Below are 18,158 nucleotides of genomic sequence, written 5' to 3' on the forward strand. Positions count from 1 at the left end.
TTGATGATAGCTGGATATGGCATAGGAGACTCTACCATGTAAACTTTGATAATATTGTGAAGGCCAGTAAGATCAAGGCAATTAGAGGGTTGCCAGTGCTGAGCAAACCAAAAAATGCCTTGTGCAGAGAGTGTCAATTGGGGAAAATGTCTTCCTCAACCTTTAAAGGTAAACCTTTCACTGCTAACAATTTGCTTGATCTTGTGCATACCGATTTGTGTGGTCCTATGAAAACTAGGAGTGTGCAGGGTGATAGGTACTCCATGATTCTCATTGATGACTGCTCAAGAATGATGTGGGTCACATTCTTGAAAGATAAGTCTGAAGCTTTTTTAAAGTTCAAAGCTTTCAGAGCATTAGTGGAGAAGGAAAGTGGTAAAAGGATCAAGTGCCTGAGAATTGATCAAGGAGAGGAATTCACTTTCGGTGAATTCAACAAGTACTGTGAAGAACATGGCATCAAGAGGCAACTGTCTGCCCACCAGACTCCACAGTAGAATGGCCTAGTAGAGAGGAATAATTGGACTGTGGTTGAAGTAGCTAGAACTATGTTGATTCAAGGAAAGGTTGCTCACACCTTTTGGAGAGAAGCGGTGAGCACTGTAGTCTACACAATGAACTAGGTACTCATTAAGAAAGATAAGGATAAAAATCCTTATGAGTATTGGACCGGTAAGACACCAGTGGTTAGCTACTTTAGGGTGTTTGGTAGGAAATGTTACATCAAGAGGAGCGAACACCAAAGCAAATTTGATGCGAAATGTGATGAGGGAATATTCCTAGGGTATTCCACCAAGAGAAAAGCTCTCAAGTGTTTAAATAATAGGACTTAGAGAATTATGGAAAGCATCAATGTAAGAGTTGATGAAACCTCTGAGAAAACTAAGGAAACTGGTAGTGAGCAAGTGGTAAATGAACCAGTTGTAACCTTTTGGGAACCGGTTGTCAGTCAACCAAGTACCAGTAATATTGTTCCTACACCAGTAGATGTAGATGTTGATACTGATGGAGATAAGGATGAAGAAGAAAAGCAAGAGGAATCTATCAAGACCATTCCTCGGTATGTCAAGCTGAATCATGATCCTAAGCAGATCATAGGAGATAAGGATGCAGGAATTCTTACAAGAAGAAAGATCAGAGAAAACTCATGTATGATCTCTGAATTTGAGCCTAAATCATTCAAAGAGGCACATAAAGATGAAGACTGAATCAAGGCAATGGAAGAGGAACTTGACCAGATAGAGAAAAATGGTACATGGTCTTTGATACCCAGACCGGAGCATAAAAATGTCATTGGCACCAAATGGGTTTTCAGAAATAAGATGAATGAGGATGGCACAGTGATTAGAAACAAAGCTAGACTGGTGTGCAAAGGATATGCCCAAGAAGAAGGAGAAGGCTATGGAGAAACCTTTGCTCCTGTAGCCAGATTGGAAGGAGTTCGTATGGTTCTTGCATATGCAGCTTTTAAAGGTTTCAAAGTATATCAAATGGATGTAAAATCTACACTCCTAAATGGTGTACTTGAAGAGGAGGTGTATATAGAGCAACCAGATGGGTTTGCCTTATCTGAAGACAGTGACATGGTATGTAGGCTACATAAAGCCTTGTATGGTCTAAAGCAAGCACCTAGAGCATGGTATGAACGACTGCACTCCCATCTTGTGAAGATTGGATTTGAGAGAACAAGCGAAGATAGCAATATCTACTTGAAGTCTGAAGGAGATCAGATCCTGATCTATGAGGTATTTGTTGATGACATTATCTTTGGTGGAGATAACAAGATGAGTCATGAGTTTGCAGATGAGATGAAGAAAGAGTTTGAGATGTCACTCATAGGGGAGATTAAGTTCTTCATTGGATTGCAGATCCAGCAGATGAAAGATGGAATCTTTATCACTCGATCCAAGTATGTCAAAGAGGTGTTGAAGACCTTTGGCATGGAAGATAGAAAACTGGTTGGTACACCAATAGTGACCAATTGTAAACTATCCAAAGAGGATGACTCAGCATTGGTTGATGAGAAGGAATACCGATCAATGATTGGTAAGTTGCATTATGTAGTGCATAGCAGACTAGATATTGCACATGTAGTTGGCATTACTGCAAGGTTCCAAAAAAGCCCAAGAGAATCCCACTTGGTTGCAGTCAAGCGAATTCTTATGTATCTGAAGGGAACTATTGATTATGGATTGTGGTATCCATATAGCAAGGATTTCAACTTGAAAGTATTCACAGATGTTGATTGGGCAGGTAAAGTAGATGACCGGAAGAGCACAACCAGTGGTGTATTCTTTCTCGGTGGTAGACTGGTCTCATGGATGAGTAAGAAGCAGAGTTGTATCTCTTAGTCTACAGCGGAAGCAGAGTATGTTGCAGCTTTCATGAACTGCACTCAGACAATTTGGATGAAGCATGTATTAAATGGCTTCAAAGTTCTTGTATCTGAACCGGTAAGTATATTTTGTGACAATACTAGTGCAATTAACATCTCCAAGAATCCGGTTTTACATTCTAGAACCAAGCATTTTGAGCTTAAATATCATTTCTTGAGGGAAAAGGTTCAGAACAAAGAGATTGCACTGGAACATGTTTCCAGTAAGGAGCAGTTAGCAGACATATCCAAGCCTCTCCCAAAGGCTACATTTATGTACTTAAGAGGTGAATTGGGGGTGTTGCCCCTTCAGGAAGTAAACTAAAGGTATATGCTCCACATCAGTCAAGTATTGAATAGTCAATTTTTTCTTCAGGATTGATGTGTTGAAGGATGCTACTCCTCAGGGGGAGCAGCATAATGGAACAGGGAAGATTGTGCCTCCACTTTGGCATTGTTGTCAAAGGGGGAGAAGAAGTGAAGCGGAGAAGATATCTGCAGAAATTGGGGGAGAAGATGTGAAGCAAAGAGATATCTTTGTATATTGTCATCAATGCCAAAGGGAGAGATTGTTGACATTATGTGAATCGGTATGAGGACATGATGACATTGTATGTTGTCATTGATGTTAATATGCTGAAGAGGAGAGAACTGGTATATGTAAGAACCGGTATGTTACCAAGAACTGGTATAACACTGAACCGGCATTTGTGCCAAAGTGATGCGGTGTGTTTGTTTAAGGTGAACCGACATGTGGTTATGGGAACCGACACATGGAAGCTTTGTATTTATGGGAACCGGCACATTGAAGCTTTGTATGACTACCGGTTGGTAGTCTCAACTTCGAGGTTTCCGGTTGAAGTGCCTGAATCCTGTGTGACTCAATTGGTGACTTTGTGTGATGAGTTAGCATTGTAACGAAGAACAAATTGTGTTGCCACATCAGCCTTGTGTGCATGAAGGATCTTGCATGAAGGAGGTTGTTCCCATCTACCTCGGGAATGTGCGAAGTCTGTAAATGGTGATAACGTGTGATGGGTTATCAGCCGCCATGAAATTGGTGGAAAACAAACGATGGAGAACGTCTTGAGATTGGTTCAAGACTGTTGCATTTAATTCAATGTTCTCAATGGTCAAGATTGAACCATTTGAATTGCTTAACCTAACAAGTTTAGGGTTTAGGGTTTATGCTACCGACCTCTCTGTTTCCTATAAGATCGATGTTGTATTTCTTTCAGAGGTTGTTGGCAAAAGTTGTGTGTGTGTATCCAAGAGAAGAGATACGTGATTCTTGCCAGACTAGAAGAGAGAAGTGATACCTGCAGAGTGTAAGTGCAGAAGGTGAAGAGGAGCTAAAGCGGATCTGCATTGGCATTGAGTGTTGTTACTAGATCATTGTAATACCTGTTGATCTCTAACCACCTCAACAGTTGGGAAATCCCTTAACAGGGTAGCTTTAACCGGCTTACTGTAAATCCTTTAACAGGGTGACTCAAAACCATTGAGTTCTTGAAATCCTTTAACAAGGTAACCTTTAACAGAGTTTAACCCTTAACCGGGTATTCTAGCCATCCCTTAACCGGGTGATCCCTAACAGGATCAGTTCCTAACATAACCTATTGTATCAGTCTTTAACCGGACAAGGCTCCTAATAGAGTGAACTTCTAAAGAGTTCAAAAACAACTTGTGGGGTTTCATCCGCACCATGGTTTTTTCCAGTTGGGTTTCCATGTGAAAAATATGTGTGTCATATGTGATTTCTTTTTCATGTAATGCTATGTTGTTTTCTGTCAAGCAGTGAATCATGTTGATCTAGCTGTTTATATATATATCTTTGATGGTAGATTACCTGTTCATGCACTAGGGTGAAATGGAAATGAAGTATTAGATTGTATGAGAAGATAAGTGTCAACCGGTTTTTGCTTGTCTCATTTACTTTGGGTTTTGTCGGTTGTACTCTGTTTAAGACCAGTGTTACTGTTTGTCTACCTAAGCACAATGTCTGTTGACAAACTAGTTTAGGATTGTGTTTTTGCCTATACTAATTCACCCCCCCCTCTCAGTACCAGTTTGATACTATCCATTCGTCATTGAGTTATCAAAAACAACGTTCTTTCTCTTGGTCATCTTAGAGACTTAATAAATGAAGATATTTCTCTAGTCTCTCATGCCCTTCTAAAGGCACAACAAATCGATCAATCTAATTTGGCCCCTACCTCTCTTGACAAAGGAGAGAGCATGTTAAAAACTTTTCATATTCACAACAGTTTTCTTGATGATGTTGTCCAGGCCTGAGATGGAAACAAGGACGCCTGGAAGACATATCAGCAGAAAATCAAAGGCTCAACATTTGGTTGAAAATTATTTTGCCTACAAAAGTATGTAAACTCTTGATTGTGCAAAATATTTTTGTATTTTACTTATGGGGAGCATTTCATATAGTTTTTCTTTTTTGTTTAGATCCTTTGTCTTTGATGTCAAAGGGGGAGACATAAGGAGATAGATATGATGAAATTTTTTTTGCATGTTGACATCAATCACAAAGGGGTGGAATGTTGGAATGTTGTCATTTATACTTGTTGGCAACATGAGCTTAATGGTCTTAGGTAGTTTTGGGTTAGTTAGACAAGCTAGACTACATATACTAAGTTCTATTTAAGTCTGCACTCCTTTGCAATTGATTGTACCAATTTGTGACTTTGTCAGTTAGCTTGGAGATGTCTGAGGCACCTATATTCAATTTTTCTCATGATGGCATTGAAAAGGTCGAAAAGATACAGGTTTGGAAGCCTTGTTAAGCAGTTACCCTATTTCTCCAGATTGGGACAATCAACTCTCTGAGTCCACATTTTATTAGATGATCACATTTTACTCTGCATTTTGGGGATAATACTAAGGATTGGTCATAGCGTGTAAATTCCAATGGATATCCTCTTACATCATATTTTGGACGACTTATGTGAATGAATCGTGTAGCGTGTAAAGTGTAATGGTATGAAGGATATGTAGTCAACATGAATAAAATATGAATCGATATATGTATGCATGATATTTTGGTGTGAATATATATAGAGTAAGAAATAGTAGTAATATGCGGTGATATGTGACAGAAGAGTTGATGAAGTGTGCAAAATTTGTTTATTGAGCCTAATTGGAACTATACTTCATGCATGCCTAAGATGCAAATATAACAGTTCATTTTTGTATGTATTTTTGGACAGTAAGCCCTCCGTCAGTGAGAACTATTGTAATATTTTGTAACTAGTTATAAGATATTGAGATGTAACCCTCTTTGTGGTTTTTCCCTTATGGGTTTCCACGTAAAAATACCAGTGTCAAGTGTTATGTGTTTCTTTCATAGTTTCTTTTCCTTTATTGCAATTAATTATGCTATGTGGATGGTTATTTAAGGGTTTTAATTTGTTTAAAGGAATACTGGTTGCCACCCCCCCTCCCCCCTTAGTATCCTGATATTCAACAACATAAACCAAAATAGATGCATAAAAATAGAAATGAAAAGCACAACATAATAAAGTAAAAGGGTCAAAGTAATATGTAACTATATCAGACAACTATGCAATATAAACTAAATCCAAAAAACACAAGTGCAAAAATTGATGTCAATAGTGCATCAAAACAATAGCACAAGTCTAGGTGTTAATTGCACTGAAGAAGGATACAAACACACAACAAAAGATGACAGATTTGTAAAAACTGTAAATAGATGTACCAATATATACTTGTGCTGGGAAACAACTTTGTCACTACAAATTCGTCTCCAAAATTGACCTTATTTGCTCAAAGAGAAGTGACAACTATTCCAACAGTTGGAGAGATTGTTGTGAAATTACAATCTTCTCTACGTATGAGAGGGGGAGCTCCCTTGTATGATGGGGGTATTTGTATTTTCTGTATACTTTTTACTTGAAAGTACATAAAGGAGAAAACATAAAACTAAAAGAGGATGAATAACATAAACCCTATTGGAAGACATATGAATAAATGGTAGGACTTTATAAATGATAACAATTACAAGGGGGTGTTGGCAACGAAGTAGCAAACTAAGAGGGGGCGGTGAACCAGTTTGCCCAAAAACATACTACAACTTAAACCACAAAACAGATTTGATAATTAACTATTAAAGCATGCAACAACACCATATCAATAACACACATAACACCAAGATTTTTGATGTGGAAAACCCGATTAAAGGAAAAACCACGGTGGGAACCTACCCACAATGAGATAATACTCTAGTGGGAGTAAGTGAAATATTATAATGGGGAATGCACATGCATTCAGGCACACTGCCTAGAGTTCACTGCTCAATTACAAGAAACCCAAAAAGGCTACAATCCTAAGGGAAGGCTCACTGCCTTACATGAAGTCTCACTGACTTACAAAAGCATTCAGACAACAATCCAGATTACATGAACTGTGAAAATAACATCTACATATACCTGAGTATAGTTCTGGTTAAACTTACTATCAAATCTTCTCTGCAACACACTTATTCGCATAACTTCACACAACTTCTCTGCTATTGAATGATTTATACAATATTCGCACATAGAATGAGACCTCACAATGATTATTACATTCATTTATACAAATCATCAACCTATATTTTAAGGTCGGCTCAATACACGCTACATATTACAAAAATATAATTACATATGCTATAACGATGCATGCAGACCAAAACAATGTCAGCTAAGACATAGTCTAGACCAAAACAACCACCATAAATATGAAACACCTCCAAAAATTACGCCTCGATCATCCACAACATGCTACAACAACAAGAATGTCACATAACACAAAGAACATCACTGGACAAGGAAAATCTTCAATAATGTGCACAATAAGCAATGTGGACTGCCAATACTCATAGAACATGATCTAGAAACATTCACAAGCAACATGAATTGTATCGCAACAACTCGGATCACTAGAATCATCATCATCTCTCTACTGGAGCTCAAGAACACCAACATAATTTACTATCAACCTAAAAGATTCACTTGTGGATTTTCAAATCATGAACCAATCAAACTAAGGACACACATCAATGCCCATAATACATCCCACACATCCGTAACTAAGGATATTACAATTTCGGAGCAATATGGAGCACAAACCAAAATAATGAATAACACGAACAACTGAATAACATCCTCAATACCAGACCTCATAACTCAATCAAATCGATATGCAAACCTCTGAAACTTCTGCTGAATCAACTCGAGATAAGTATCTCAAAACCCATTCAACCGCATCATCTCATTTGCAACACATAAGCTAAACCAACTCATCCAACCTAATTGCAACATTGGAATACACATATGAATATGTTGACATCAATGACAACACACTATTCCAGAAAACTTCCCAACAATCTCTAACATGGGGTTCTCATGATAAAATATGTTTTGATATGCAATGATAATGAAAGCAATACAACAAACCTCAACATATGAAGAGATAGGCTATACTAGAACATATAAGTCAAGATACTAGAAACAATTTATTTCATCAAGTCAATTACATAGATCATTGAATTGAAAACCAATGGATTCCACCAATACATAAAGGGATTAATAATTTAACATATGAGGAATTAGTAACAATAACTCATGAATACATTCAAGACATACAAAATTAATGCATTCTTCATTATCATTTTGAATATATAAAAGTTAAAAAACCCTTAAGTACAATGTGTAAATACAAAATTTTTCTAGAAGTTTCTCCAGAAAATTATCTAGAGTTTTCTGTTTGTATAAATCTCCCCTTTTACAAGTTTTTGAGGATAAGTACTTTGTAACCACTTAGAATAACCACCTTAGGTAAACCACTTAGGATAACTACCTTAGTTACCCACTTAGGATAACTACCTAAGTGACCACTTCTAATAACTGCCTTTTTAGAAACAAGTTAGGATTTACGTAACTTTTACATAAATTAAGTCTAAATTCTAACTTGTGGTTACATGAGTGACATAGTCACTTTTACAAAAGAACAACTTGAAACTTTAAAACTTTGCAAGAAAAGAGAAAGTTGTCAGTTTTGCTGGTGTGAACATCACATTTTCTTTCAATGCACAAATCATGAACATCAACTCCACTAGCTTGATTGATCATCTGATAAGAAGGATATGCAATAAAAACACTTAAGTACAAATTGTTTCTTTGAGAAGTCACCCATTTCACCAATTATCTCCTCATTGTACACTTTTTTTTGGCATATTTGGGTTGAGTCATCATAGCATGTAAGAGAAAGAGTTGAATCACTTTTAATGCATACATGACAATCATCTTCATAATTGAGAACAACAAAATAGTGGCAAATATATAGTGTGCTCGTATATGTAGCTAGCATTACAATGCATAGAATAACATTTTTTTTGGAAAAGTTATATTAGATATTTTTCATACATAACTTGTCTCACCATATCTAGCATACAAGAATCACTTCATGAATGCCATGTGCTCTTGTAAAAATAAATTGATGAAGCCAAAGTTCCCATGTCTTCATAGAAAATCCCTACTCTTATTTTTTGCTTTCTTGGATTGACTCACCAAAACATTTGACCTAGGAGAACGTATGTAAACTCCAAGTTCATCATAAAAATGCCATAGGTTCTTAGCTAGCTTTGGAAAGTTTGTATGGGGTCAAGCAACTGTAATTGTTTATCCCCAAATTGTAGCCATGAGCTTATAGACGTTTCTAACAAAGAAGTTCAATGAGATCAAATCATTTGCAATCATTTGCGAGATGAATCCACTTAGAATAACTTGCCTGTCTATTAGAACCTAAAAATTGCCTTTCTAAACCTTCTCATCCAACTAATTTGCTAGGCTAATTTATTCAGCTTTACATAGATCTCTTTCATTTGTGGCCCAAAGAACATGCTATTTTATGGTTGTCAAACCAGCCGAACCTTGCCTAATTTATTTTTGTTTATTGTTTCTTTATCTTTCATCGACCATCTCATTCTAGCAGCCCATTTTCTATGCTCCATGTTTGGCATTCATGCTTACAAAGATGTTAGCCAAAGTCGTATTAGATTGAAATCCATTTCTAATTGTGACTTTTGAGCTTCCTTTCTTTCTTGTGGGCCAGCTATGTTAACACACATTGATAACAAAGGTCTCAATGTTCTAACTTTTTGCCCATTAATTATGATTCTTAGAAAACCTTCAAGGCCTTCTCCACTATGACTATTTTATACATATCCAAGCCTTTCGTTTGGGGAATTTGTGGAAATCGGTATTAAACCTACCCATTTTGTATATTCTTCAAAATTTACAGAGCTTGTTCAACAAAACCATTTTGTACATAGCCGACGACTGCTATACTCCATGAGATGGCAACTCTATCAAATAATTCGACTTTTCTTTTGCCTCTTGAAAAGAGCTTAATGGATGCAAATACCCTATTCCAAAGTTTGGAGGAGGTTGTAGAAGTTCGTTGAATCACCCGACCCTTTTTAACAATGTATATATACCCTATTTTGCCAATGTTGAATAGGTTATATGCTTTGATGAAGTTGTCAACCGATGTAAAGACACGAAAACATTGCATTTGATTTGGACCACTTTGAACCTCCATTGCATGTTTGAGTATAAAAGACAATTGCTTGGCATTTGAGGATAATTGAAATTTTTTGACTAGGAAAAGAATTTGACACAAAACTTTAAAATTCGACCTTTTTATAAACGAGGCTAACAACTTGTAACTATAAAATGCTAAATTCTTGAAACATTATTAGTTAGGGACATGAGTCCTATCAACATGCCAAAATATAAGACTAGAAACCAAACTAATGTGAATTATTCAAGGATCAACCACAAAATCATTGAATTCACATAAGATTCTAATCTAATATGAAGCATAAAAATAAAATGCATGAATCAACAAATAAAACAAATTATACCTTCACACAATTGCCTTGCCTATCTCTATTGTCCTTTTAGGCTTTCTTTCAATGCATAATATGTAGCTCTCAATGGATGAAGGTTAAGTTCACATATTGTTTTGATATGAACCAACCATGGAGACTGTCTCAGATTGATTTGAAGATCAATGGTCAAGAATCAATGAGAGGATTTGAAAGCTTAAACTACAAGTTAACTTGTTGCCTATTTTAGTGAATTGATTGCATGGGAGGATTATGGATGAGTGAAATAGAATAAAGTGCTAGTTAATATGAAGAAGTGGAGGTGCGGGATAGGTAAAAACAAAATTAAATAAATAAATATCTTTTAATTCCATGTGCATGAGGAATAAAATAAACATATCTATAGAGAATCTTCATTTAGAAAAATGAATAATTAAATAAATCAAATTATTTATTTAATTATAGAAGATAAAGTTAGTTAAATAAATAAATAAAATAATTATATAATTATAGTGAATTAGTAGAATAAATTGAAAAATAATTAATTAAATAATAAAAAAATTATTTAATTAAACTTGTAATGGAGGGAAATTTTGAATTTGAATTTGAATTTGAATTTGAAATGAAGAAATATTTTTTATTGTATTAAGTATCATAGAATCACAAAGTTCATTAACTTATTACAAATACCAGCTCCTTTCGAGCAAACTTATTACAAATACTAGCTCATGAAGAAATAATTTTAGCAAATAATAAAATTATTTAATTGATTTAAATAGAAGAAATGGTGAAAGAAAACTTTAGTCAATTTTTTTTTTAAAAAAAAAAAAAAAAGTCAATTATGAAGTTAGGCTGGTCCATGGAGGGGGGCTTCCTAAAAATAGAGCGGGTGTTGTAGAGAATTTTTAGAAATTTTTAAAAGTGGGTGGTCCCATGAAATTTTAGCACAATTTTGCTTAAAAATTTAAGCTCCTGAATTTAAGGAAGTGGTGGTCTCATGGATACATAGCTTTGTCTTCTATTCTTTCTACAATGAAAAAAAAAGTTAAAAAACTTATTTAACAATCTAAACTTAAATATGTGACAAGTGGCAGATATCATCCCTAAGTTGGTGGGGTAATTTCTAGCCCCACCCCAATTTCCCCTGCTCCTAAAAAGTAAGTAGCCACTGCTATTGTTTAGGAAAGAAGAGACGAAATAGAAATTATGAATGGATAATTAGTTCGTATTGAATTAAATAATAAAATAAATTTAATTAGAGAAAGAGAGAGAGACCAAGATTTACCAAAATTTCCCTCCAAACTTTATGTAAAAATTTGATATTAAATTAATTACTTAAAAATAAACAGAAAATAATTTTTTCAAATATTAAAATGATTAAAAACAAACTATGATTTAATTATCTTCAATCAAATTTAAATCATTATTTTTTCAAGTTAATATTTTAATTTAAGTTTCATAAAAATCTTTTTATATGGATTTTCGAAAGAAAAATAATTATTAAATAAATAAATAAAGCAGGGCTAGGGACAAAGGCGGAGGTTTTAAAAGGAAGCGAGCAGGGCAAATAACGGGAAGATTTTCTACGGACGCTCCTTGCAACGGCTCTCTGCGATAAATATGATGCATTTAAATATTCACCGCAGCGAAGTGGAAAACACAATTTTATCGCGGTGAAATGAAAGGCGTAGATAGAAATGGGTAAACGGCCAGGAATTTTGTTTTCTTTATTTAACATTTATTTGTGATCAGCATTGTAATGGTCGACATGCTCACAAGAAATTATCACTAGAAATTCGCTCACAAGAAATTATCACTAGAAAATCAATACAGAATTGATATTAGCAGGCAATTCTTGTGAAATGCAAGAATGATGGAAATGGAGAAGGAAATTGAGGAATGCATAGCTTACAGAGTAGGGCTTCCTGTGAGCGCGAGGGGTTTGGGCGAGAGATTGGCAATGTCAGAGGAGGCGCAGAGGGAGGCGGTGCAGCAAGGGGAGCAGTTGCAGGAGAGGTTGAGGCTGGCCAGAGAGGAGGCTGCCCTTTGTGCGGGAGCAATCAGGAAGCATGTGGCGGAGGCAGACCGTTGGCGGAAGGAGGCCGACCGCCTGGAGAAGGAATGTGCTCTGTATCTTCGCGATAGAGAGGTCTTTATGGAGGCCGCCGATGAGGCCGACGAAAGGGCTAATCAAGCCAACCACCGGGCCATCCAAGCCAATAATGAGCTTCAAAGAGCGCTTACCCAGATTGAGCAGCTCAAATTCTCTACCGTATTGTTTTTCCTGCTAACCCCTGTTTTCCCCCAAATTCATATTTCTTTCACTTGTCTTATGATGTCTTCAAATGGGCTCATTTGTACTTTTGTTTTGAGGATTTCTGTTCTTGGATGTATTTTTGTAGGTGAGCAAGGCAAAGATGGATGAAGAACTGGGTATACTCAAACGGAGAATCACAGAGCTCGAGTCTGCAAACCTCAGGTACTAACATACAAGTAAAACTAAAATTTAATAACACTACACAATGGAATCCAGATACACGAAATGAAGAGTTGTTGACCCTGCCTGAAACACAGGTTTAACTAATAAGACCTCATTATTTGCTTCTGCCTGTTTTTTGGCCTTTATTTATTTACTACAATCATCACATATAATTGGAAAAAACTACTTGAATGAATATACACACAAACTTTTAAGGAAATATTGCATTACTTGTGTTGAAAAATCAAATGAGTTGAATTCATATGGCTTCATTCCATGCATATGCAAGTTTTGTGTTTCTATTTGTATAATGTTTCGAGGGAAGACCTCAAGTGTACTGAAATAGTGGTTTTCAAGGTTTCCCTGTTGCATGCCCACCAATATATTCACTCTAGACCTTATCAATTCATCACAGTCCAGATTCTGAAATTTTCAAAAATTGCTCTATCATTCTAGTTATATATCTTTCCATTCTTGTCAGTCTGGTTAAATGTTAATTTATCTCATCTCACATTCACCAAAAACAGCTTGCAGAATGATCATCTAATCTTAGTGAAAAGGCGCGGAGATGATGCTCGTATAAACCAGCACACTGAGCAATTGGAGCAAGAAAACAGAGAACTGCGGACGCTTTTAGAAATTGCAAAATCTGTGAGTCTTCACTCCAAAACCATATGCAAGTGATAGGTACTAGGCATATTGCACATTGTAATTGTACTATACACCAATATGAAAATATCTTAGTCCACCAACATTATATTTAGGAAAGATATAGGATATGTTTCAAGTTTGTTTGAATCTTGCAAAGTTAGAAACATAGAAGTTGTGTTTCAAGTTTCTGTTACAACTTGTCTCTTTTGTTTCCTTGGCCTTTTGCAAGTCTAAACTACCATGCATTTTTTACATATTTGCCCCTCTATTGCATAAACAGCTAGAGTAATTCATATGCAGTAGCAATAAATATGCAATCATATTTTCTTAAACATTAAGTTACAATCAGTTATTTTCAAGTTAATGTTTTTATTTTATTTTTTACAGTTTGTTTTGCAATTTGTTCATGTCACTCCCATGTTATGTCCCAGCATGACACCATGGATGTGTAGTTGCCTTTTTGAACTATAACATCCTCTTGGTTTCTTGTTTTTCACTTTTGGTTTTATTCTTCTCTAGATTTCTTGTGGAATGTAGAGCCATTATTCTAGGCCCATAAATCAGGTTTGATAATTCAGTATTGAACTAGATATAAAAAACATAAGGGGTTACTATGTTTGTAAATAATAATTTAGTTTCTAAACAAGTAATAGGCCAATAATGATGAATCCTGATCATAAAAATCTACATAATATATATTCCTTGTTGGAAACCTTTACATATTCATAGTTAAAAAAATTATGGCTGCTACATCATCCACGGCCTACCTTAGATGCTTTCGTAGGAAGGATGGAAGCCCCTTGAGCCATAGACTTCTAGCTATTGTTTTGATATTTGTTGTTGTTTTGATATTTGTTGGGAACTTTTGATATCATGGATTTCTCATATTTCATGAGTTCTGTATACATTTAAATGCAAACTGCTCTGAGCCAAAGACTTCTAGTTATTGTTTTGATATTTGTTGGGAACTTTTGATATCATGGATTTCATATTCCATGAGTTCTGTATACATTTAAATGCAAACTGCTATGAGCCAAAGACTTCTAGTTATTGTTTCGATATTTGTTTGGAATTTTTGATGTCATGGATTTGATATTCCAGGAGTTTTGTATAGATTTAATAATGTTTATATATTTAAGTGTGCTATTTCCTTCAGCTACGATTTGTGTTTATACATACTTATGTGATCAATGTATATTTGTCTATGTGATTTAATAAAGGGTGCATGAAACAAGTTTTGAATTATTAAAAAACTCTACATCTCTTGGGATTTTCACGCTGCCAAGTTTGCACCGAGTTTTTTTGTTGAATCTGGAGTCCTGATCCAAGTCACCCTCACCAAGTCCGTGTCTCGGGCTTTGATAAAATTGTTAATCCCTTTTAGTTGATTATCAGCATGTTTTGGCTTTTTAAAGCATGGTTTCAAGTTATTATTGAAGCCAATTTTGACTTATTCAGCAAAGCAAGTGTGTTCCTAGCATAAAAAACGACAGAAGTGTATTGACCTCAACAGACCTATCCATTGCGTTATAGCATCCAACCAGTGCTAGTGTGTTCTATCACAATAAATTATTTAGGTGTTAGCTCGTCAAATGATAAAATAGGTGTTGGTTTCTATTTATTAACTATTATCATTACGAAAAAGTTCGCATGTTAGTCATTTTGAGTAATAGTTTTCTTAAAACGATAGCCTGGTAAAAATTGATCAGTTAATGCCTTGTACTTGAATTGATTTGGGGCAATTCCACATGAGGGTTGATCATTGGTAAGCTTCATGCATTAATTTGTCTCTACTTGTTTTAGCTTTTCCTCTCTTCCATATATGCCCCCTTAGGGCAATTCATTATGTAAATGTGATAATGTTTAATCTGTTGTAATTTTCTAATTTGAGTATAATTAGAACTTGAAATAAAAGATGTAGGATTCTGCCATTGCGTTGGCAAAGAATATGAACGTTTGTAGTTCTATAACTGCTTCAAGTCATGATCTGATAAATGGCGTGTTTAAATTATAGGGAAGAAAGGACAAGCCAAACGGAGTCCAAATATTCAAACATGGCACCGAAGAAGGCAGTTGGGCATTCAAGCTGCATGCCAATTCCTTCATATCCTCAATGGCTGACAAAGGGCTATGGAAGGTCGCAGAAGAAGAAAAGCAAGAAGCAATAGATATAATTTGTTCAAACTTCGAAGCTTTTATCACACAGGACTTACGTGGAAGGTTGGAAATGTTTGAATTCATTTGGTATTGGATACTTTATTATTTATCAGTTAGCAGACTATGTTCATGAAGAAAAAATGTTTTTTTATATCCCCACCAGACTTGGGGTCTGCCTTTTAAACTTCCGCGTCTGCCTTTTAAACTTCCGCATTTTTTGGCAAATGCAGCAGTTCCAGGACTGCAGCTTAACTGTGTTTTTCTTGTGTATATATCAGGTTAGAAGCCTCTGAGAAGACAGCTCAACTATTAACTGCAGAGGTTCAGTCCCTGAGGCAAGAAAAAAATTACATCATGAGCAATCTTGAGAAGGCAGAGAATGAAGTAAGATACAATAAAATGCTAGTAACCACATCTTGTAGTTTTGGAATTATTTAAAATGACAATTCAAAAGCATCTTTGTACTAGTCATAATTAGTAATTATTAATTAAGTAGTTAACAGATTTTAGGGCTTGTGCCAGGTGCAATTACTAGATGATGAGAACAGGGAACTAAGATTACGTCTTCGAGGCAGATTTCAAGGGTCAGATGGCCATGCTGTATCTCCTTTACAAACAATGGTAAGTATGACTTTCTACAAAAGTAGAACTATAATCCAAAATGTTGGTACAAAATACTTAACACAGTTTTTAACTAGAAGCATTTGAAAGTCATTCACATTGGACTGTAGAGAACTGGTTTTAGTTTCCCTGGCTTCTCCGTTAAACAGAGAAATGTATTCTTTCATCTTAAAGGAAAAAGGTCTTCTAAATTATTTGTGCCATCAGCCTCTATATTCGGACCTTCAGCCTCTACTCCCAAAGCTTATGGTCTAATACAACTGCCAGCCAAATATCTTTATGTAAAGAGTTTTTGTTTATTTTTCAAAATAAAATCTTCAGTTCCTGTTCTCCATTTATCACTCTTTCACAAAAACTGACCTAGAGTGTTCACAAAAAAAGTTACCTAACCTGATGGTTCATTTATCATTGTAATTTTGTTATTGTTTTGCTCCCAAAACTTATGATCTAATACTATTGCCAGCCAAATATATTAATATAAAGAATTTTAGACCATTTTCAAAATAATATCTCCAGTTCCTGTTCTCCATTTATCAGTCTTTCACAAAAAAAAATTACCTGATCTAGAGTGAGTATTCACAAAAAAGTTACCTGATCTAGAGTGTTCAAATGTCATTGTAGTTCAAATGTCATTGTAGTTTTGTTATTTACTCTAAACATTTAGTATTGTAGAAAGAGGATCTGATTTCTGTGGGTTCGGTTGGCGTTTGGGAATCTGGAAATGTGCAGGTTAAAGCCTCACGTAGCCCAAAGTCACAGCTATAATATTCAGAAAATGTTTGTGAGCTACAGGGAAATGACACATTGCGGCAGCCCCTAACACTTTTTGCACATAATTGTCTATAGTCAATGCACAAAGATGAGAAGGCTTCATGTTTTTTTGTCACAAGTTAGTTACCCTGTTGCTTTGTAATCAGAGAGAGCACATCTGATGTATACTACTATTGATTGTGTTTATATTTATAACATCCAAGAAATGTAGGTTTGATTATCACAGACCTGTTGATGAGAGTGAGAATGAGCACCTGTTGATTTTATATCGAAAAATGTAAGGTGATTTTTGTATTTGAAGGAATACCACACATCATGTTGATCAGAGAGAGCTTCTATTGTATGTATACTGCTATTTTAAGGCACATCACATGTCAAAAGGAGATTATGTATACCATTTTTTGTTAGATACTATATATAAATATGGCACACCAAGTTATGGTTTTTGGATTTGTTAAATTTTTTCAAAAAAGAATACTAAATGCTTTATATGTTGCATCAATAAATTTATATTTTGGGTTCTCTAATTGAATGAAACTTTGTGTTGTGAGTAGTTGCTGCAGTGTTTAGCTGGTGTGCGCTGTCTTGTATTTGGTGCGAGCTGAGCAAACAATGAAATGAGAGGGTGTTCGTGTTGTTTTTGTCTTGTTCAGGCTCTGCTTTTAGAGTTTCTTCACTAAAAAAGACAAGACTCATAAGTCACGAGGAGCCCATGCAATTTTGTATCCAGTCTCTCAATAATGTTATCAGTTGCATTTGCCACCATCATGTCATCATTAAGATGGCATTTTGTTTTTAGATATGATTTTGCCAATAAATAAAGAATTTAAAATCTACCGACTAGTTAAACGAAATGTGTATTTCAGAGCTAATTGATCAAGGAATCACCATGCTATATTTAAAAGCATGTGTTTTTGAGTATTATAGGTTTCCTCCAAAATTGTCCAAATTATATTGTTCCCAAAAATATAGGGATCCTATGGACACCTTTTTTTAATGTTTTTTGATTATTAAAATAAAAATTATCCAAATGTTCTGGTCCAATTGTTAGTTTAAAGTTTGAAGTTTAAGTTTGTTTGAAGTTTAAGATTTTAAGAAAGAAATCTAAAACAAAATTATAAATATGGTTATTTTTGTATGTCTATTTTTGTTACGTAGTGATTTTTGTAATAAAATTAAAGTTTAAACATATAAAATTAAGT

At 35.1% G+C, this 18,158-nt stretch overlaps 1 protein-coding gene across 2 annotated transcripts; it reads left to right on the plus strand.

Annotated features, from left to right (window-relative positions):
* The first annotated feature begins 11,846 nt into the window (after positions 1-11,846).
* On the plus strand, positions 11,847-17,877 carry LOC131062602 (uncharacterized). 2 transcript variants are annotated; one of them, XM_057996293.2, is made up of 7 exons: positions 11,847-12,549; positions 12,680-12,756; positions 13,284-13,407; positions 15,422-15,627; positions 15,843-15,948; positions 16,087-16,185; positions 17,511-17,877. In XM_057996293.2, the coding sequence occupies exons 1-7, from the start codon at positions 12,148-12,150 to the stop codon at positions 17,559-17,561; spliced, it is 1,065 nt and encodes a 354-aa protein (XP_057852276.1). In that variant the 5' UTR covers positions 11,847-12,147; the 3' UTR covers positions 17,562-17,877. The 2 variants fall into 2 exon arrangements, with proteins under 2 accessions (XP_057852276.1, XP_057852277.1); XM_057996294.2 differs by lacking the exon at positions 17,511-17,877 and adding an exon at positions 16,915-17,408 and having other exon boundaries at positions 11,848-12,549.
* The last annotated feature ends 281 nt before the right edge of the window (positions 17,878-18,158 follow it).

This window comes from Cryptomeria japonica, chromosome 6 (genome assembly GCF_030272615.1).
Source record: "Cryptomeria japonica chromosome 6, Sugi_1.0, whole genome shotgun sequence".
NCBI lineage: Eukaryota > Viridiplantae > Streptophyta > Pinopsida > Cupressales > Cupressaceae > Cryptomeria > Cryptomeria japonica.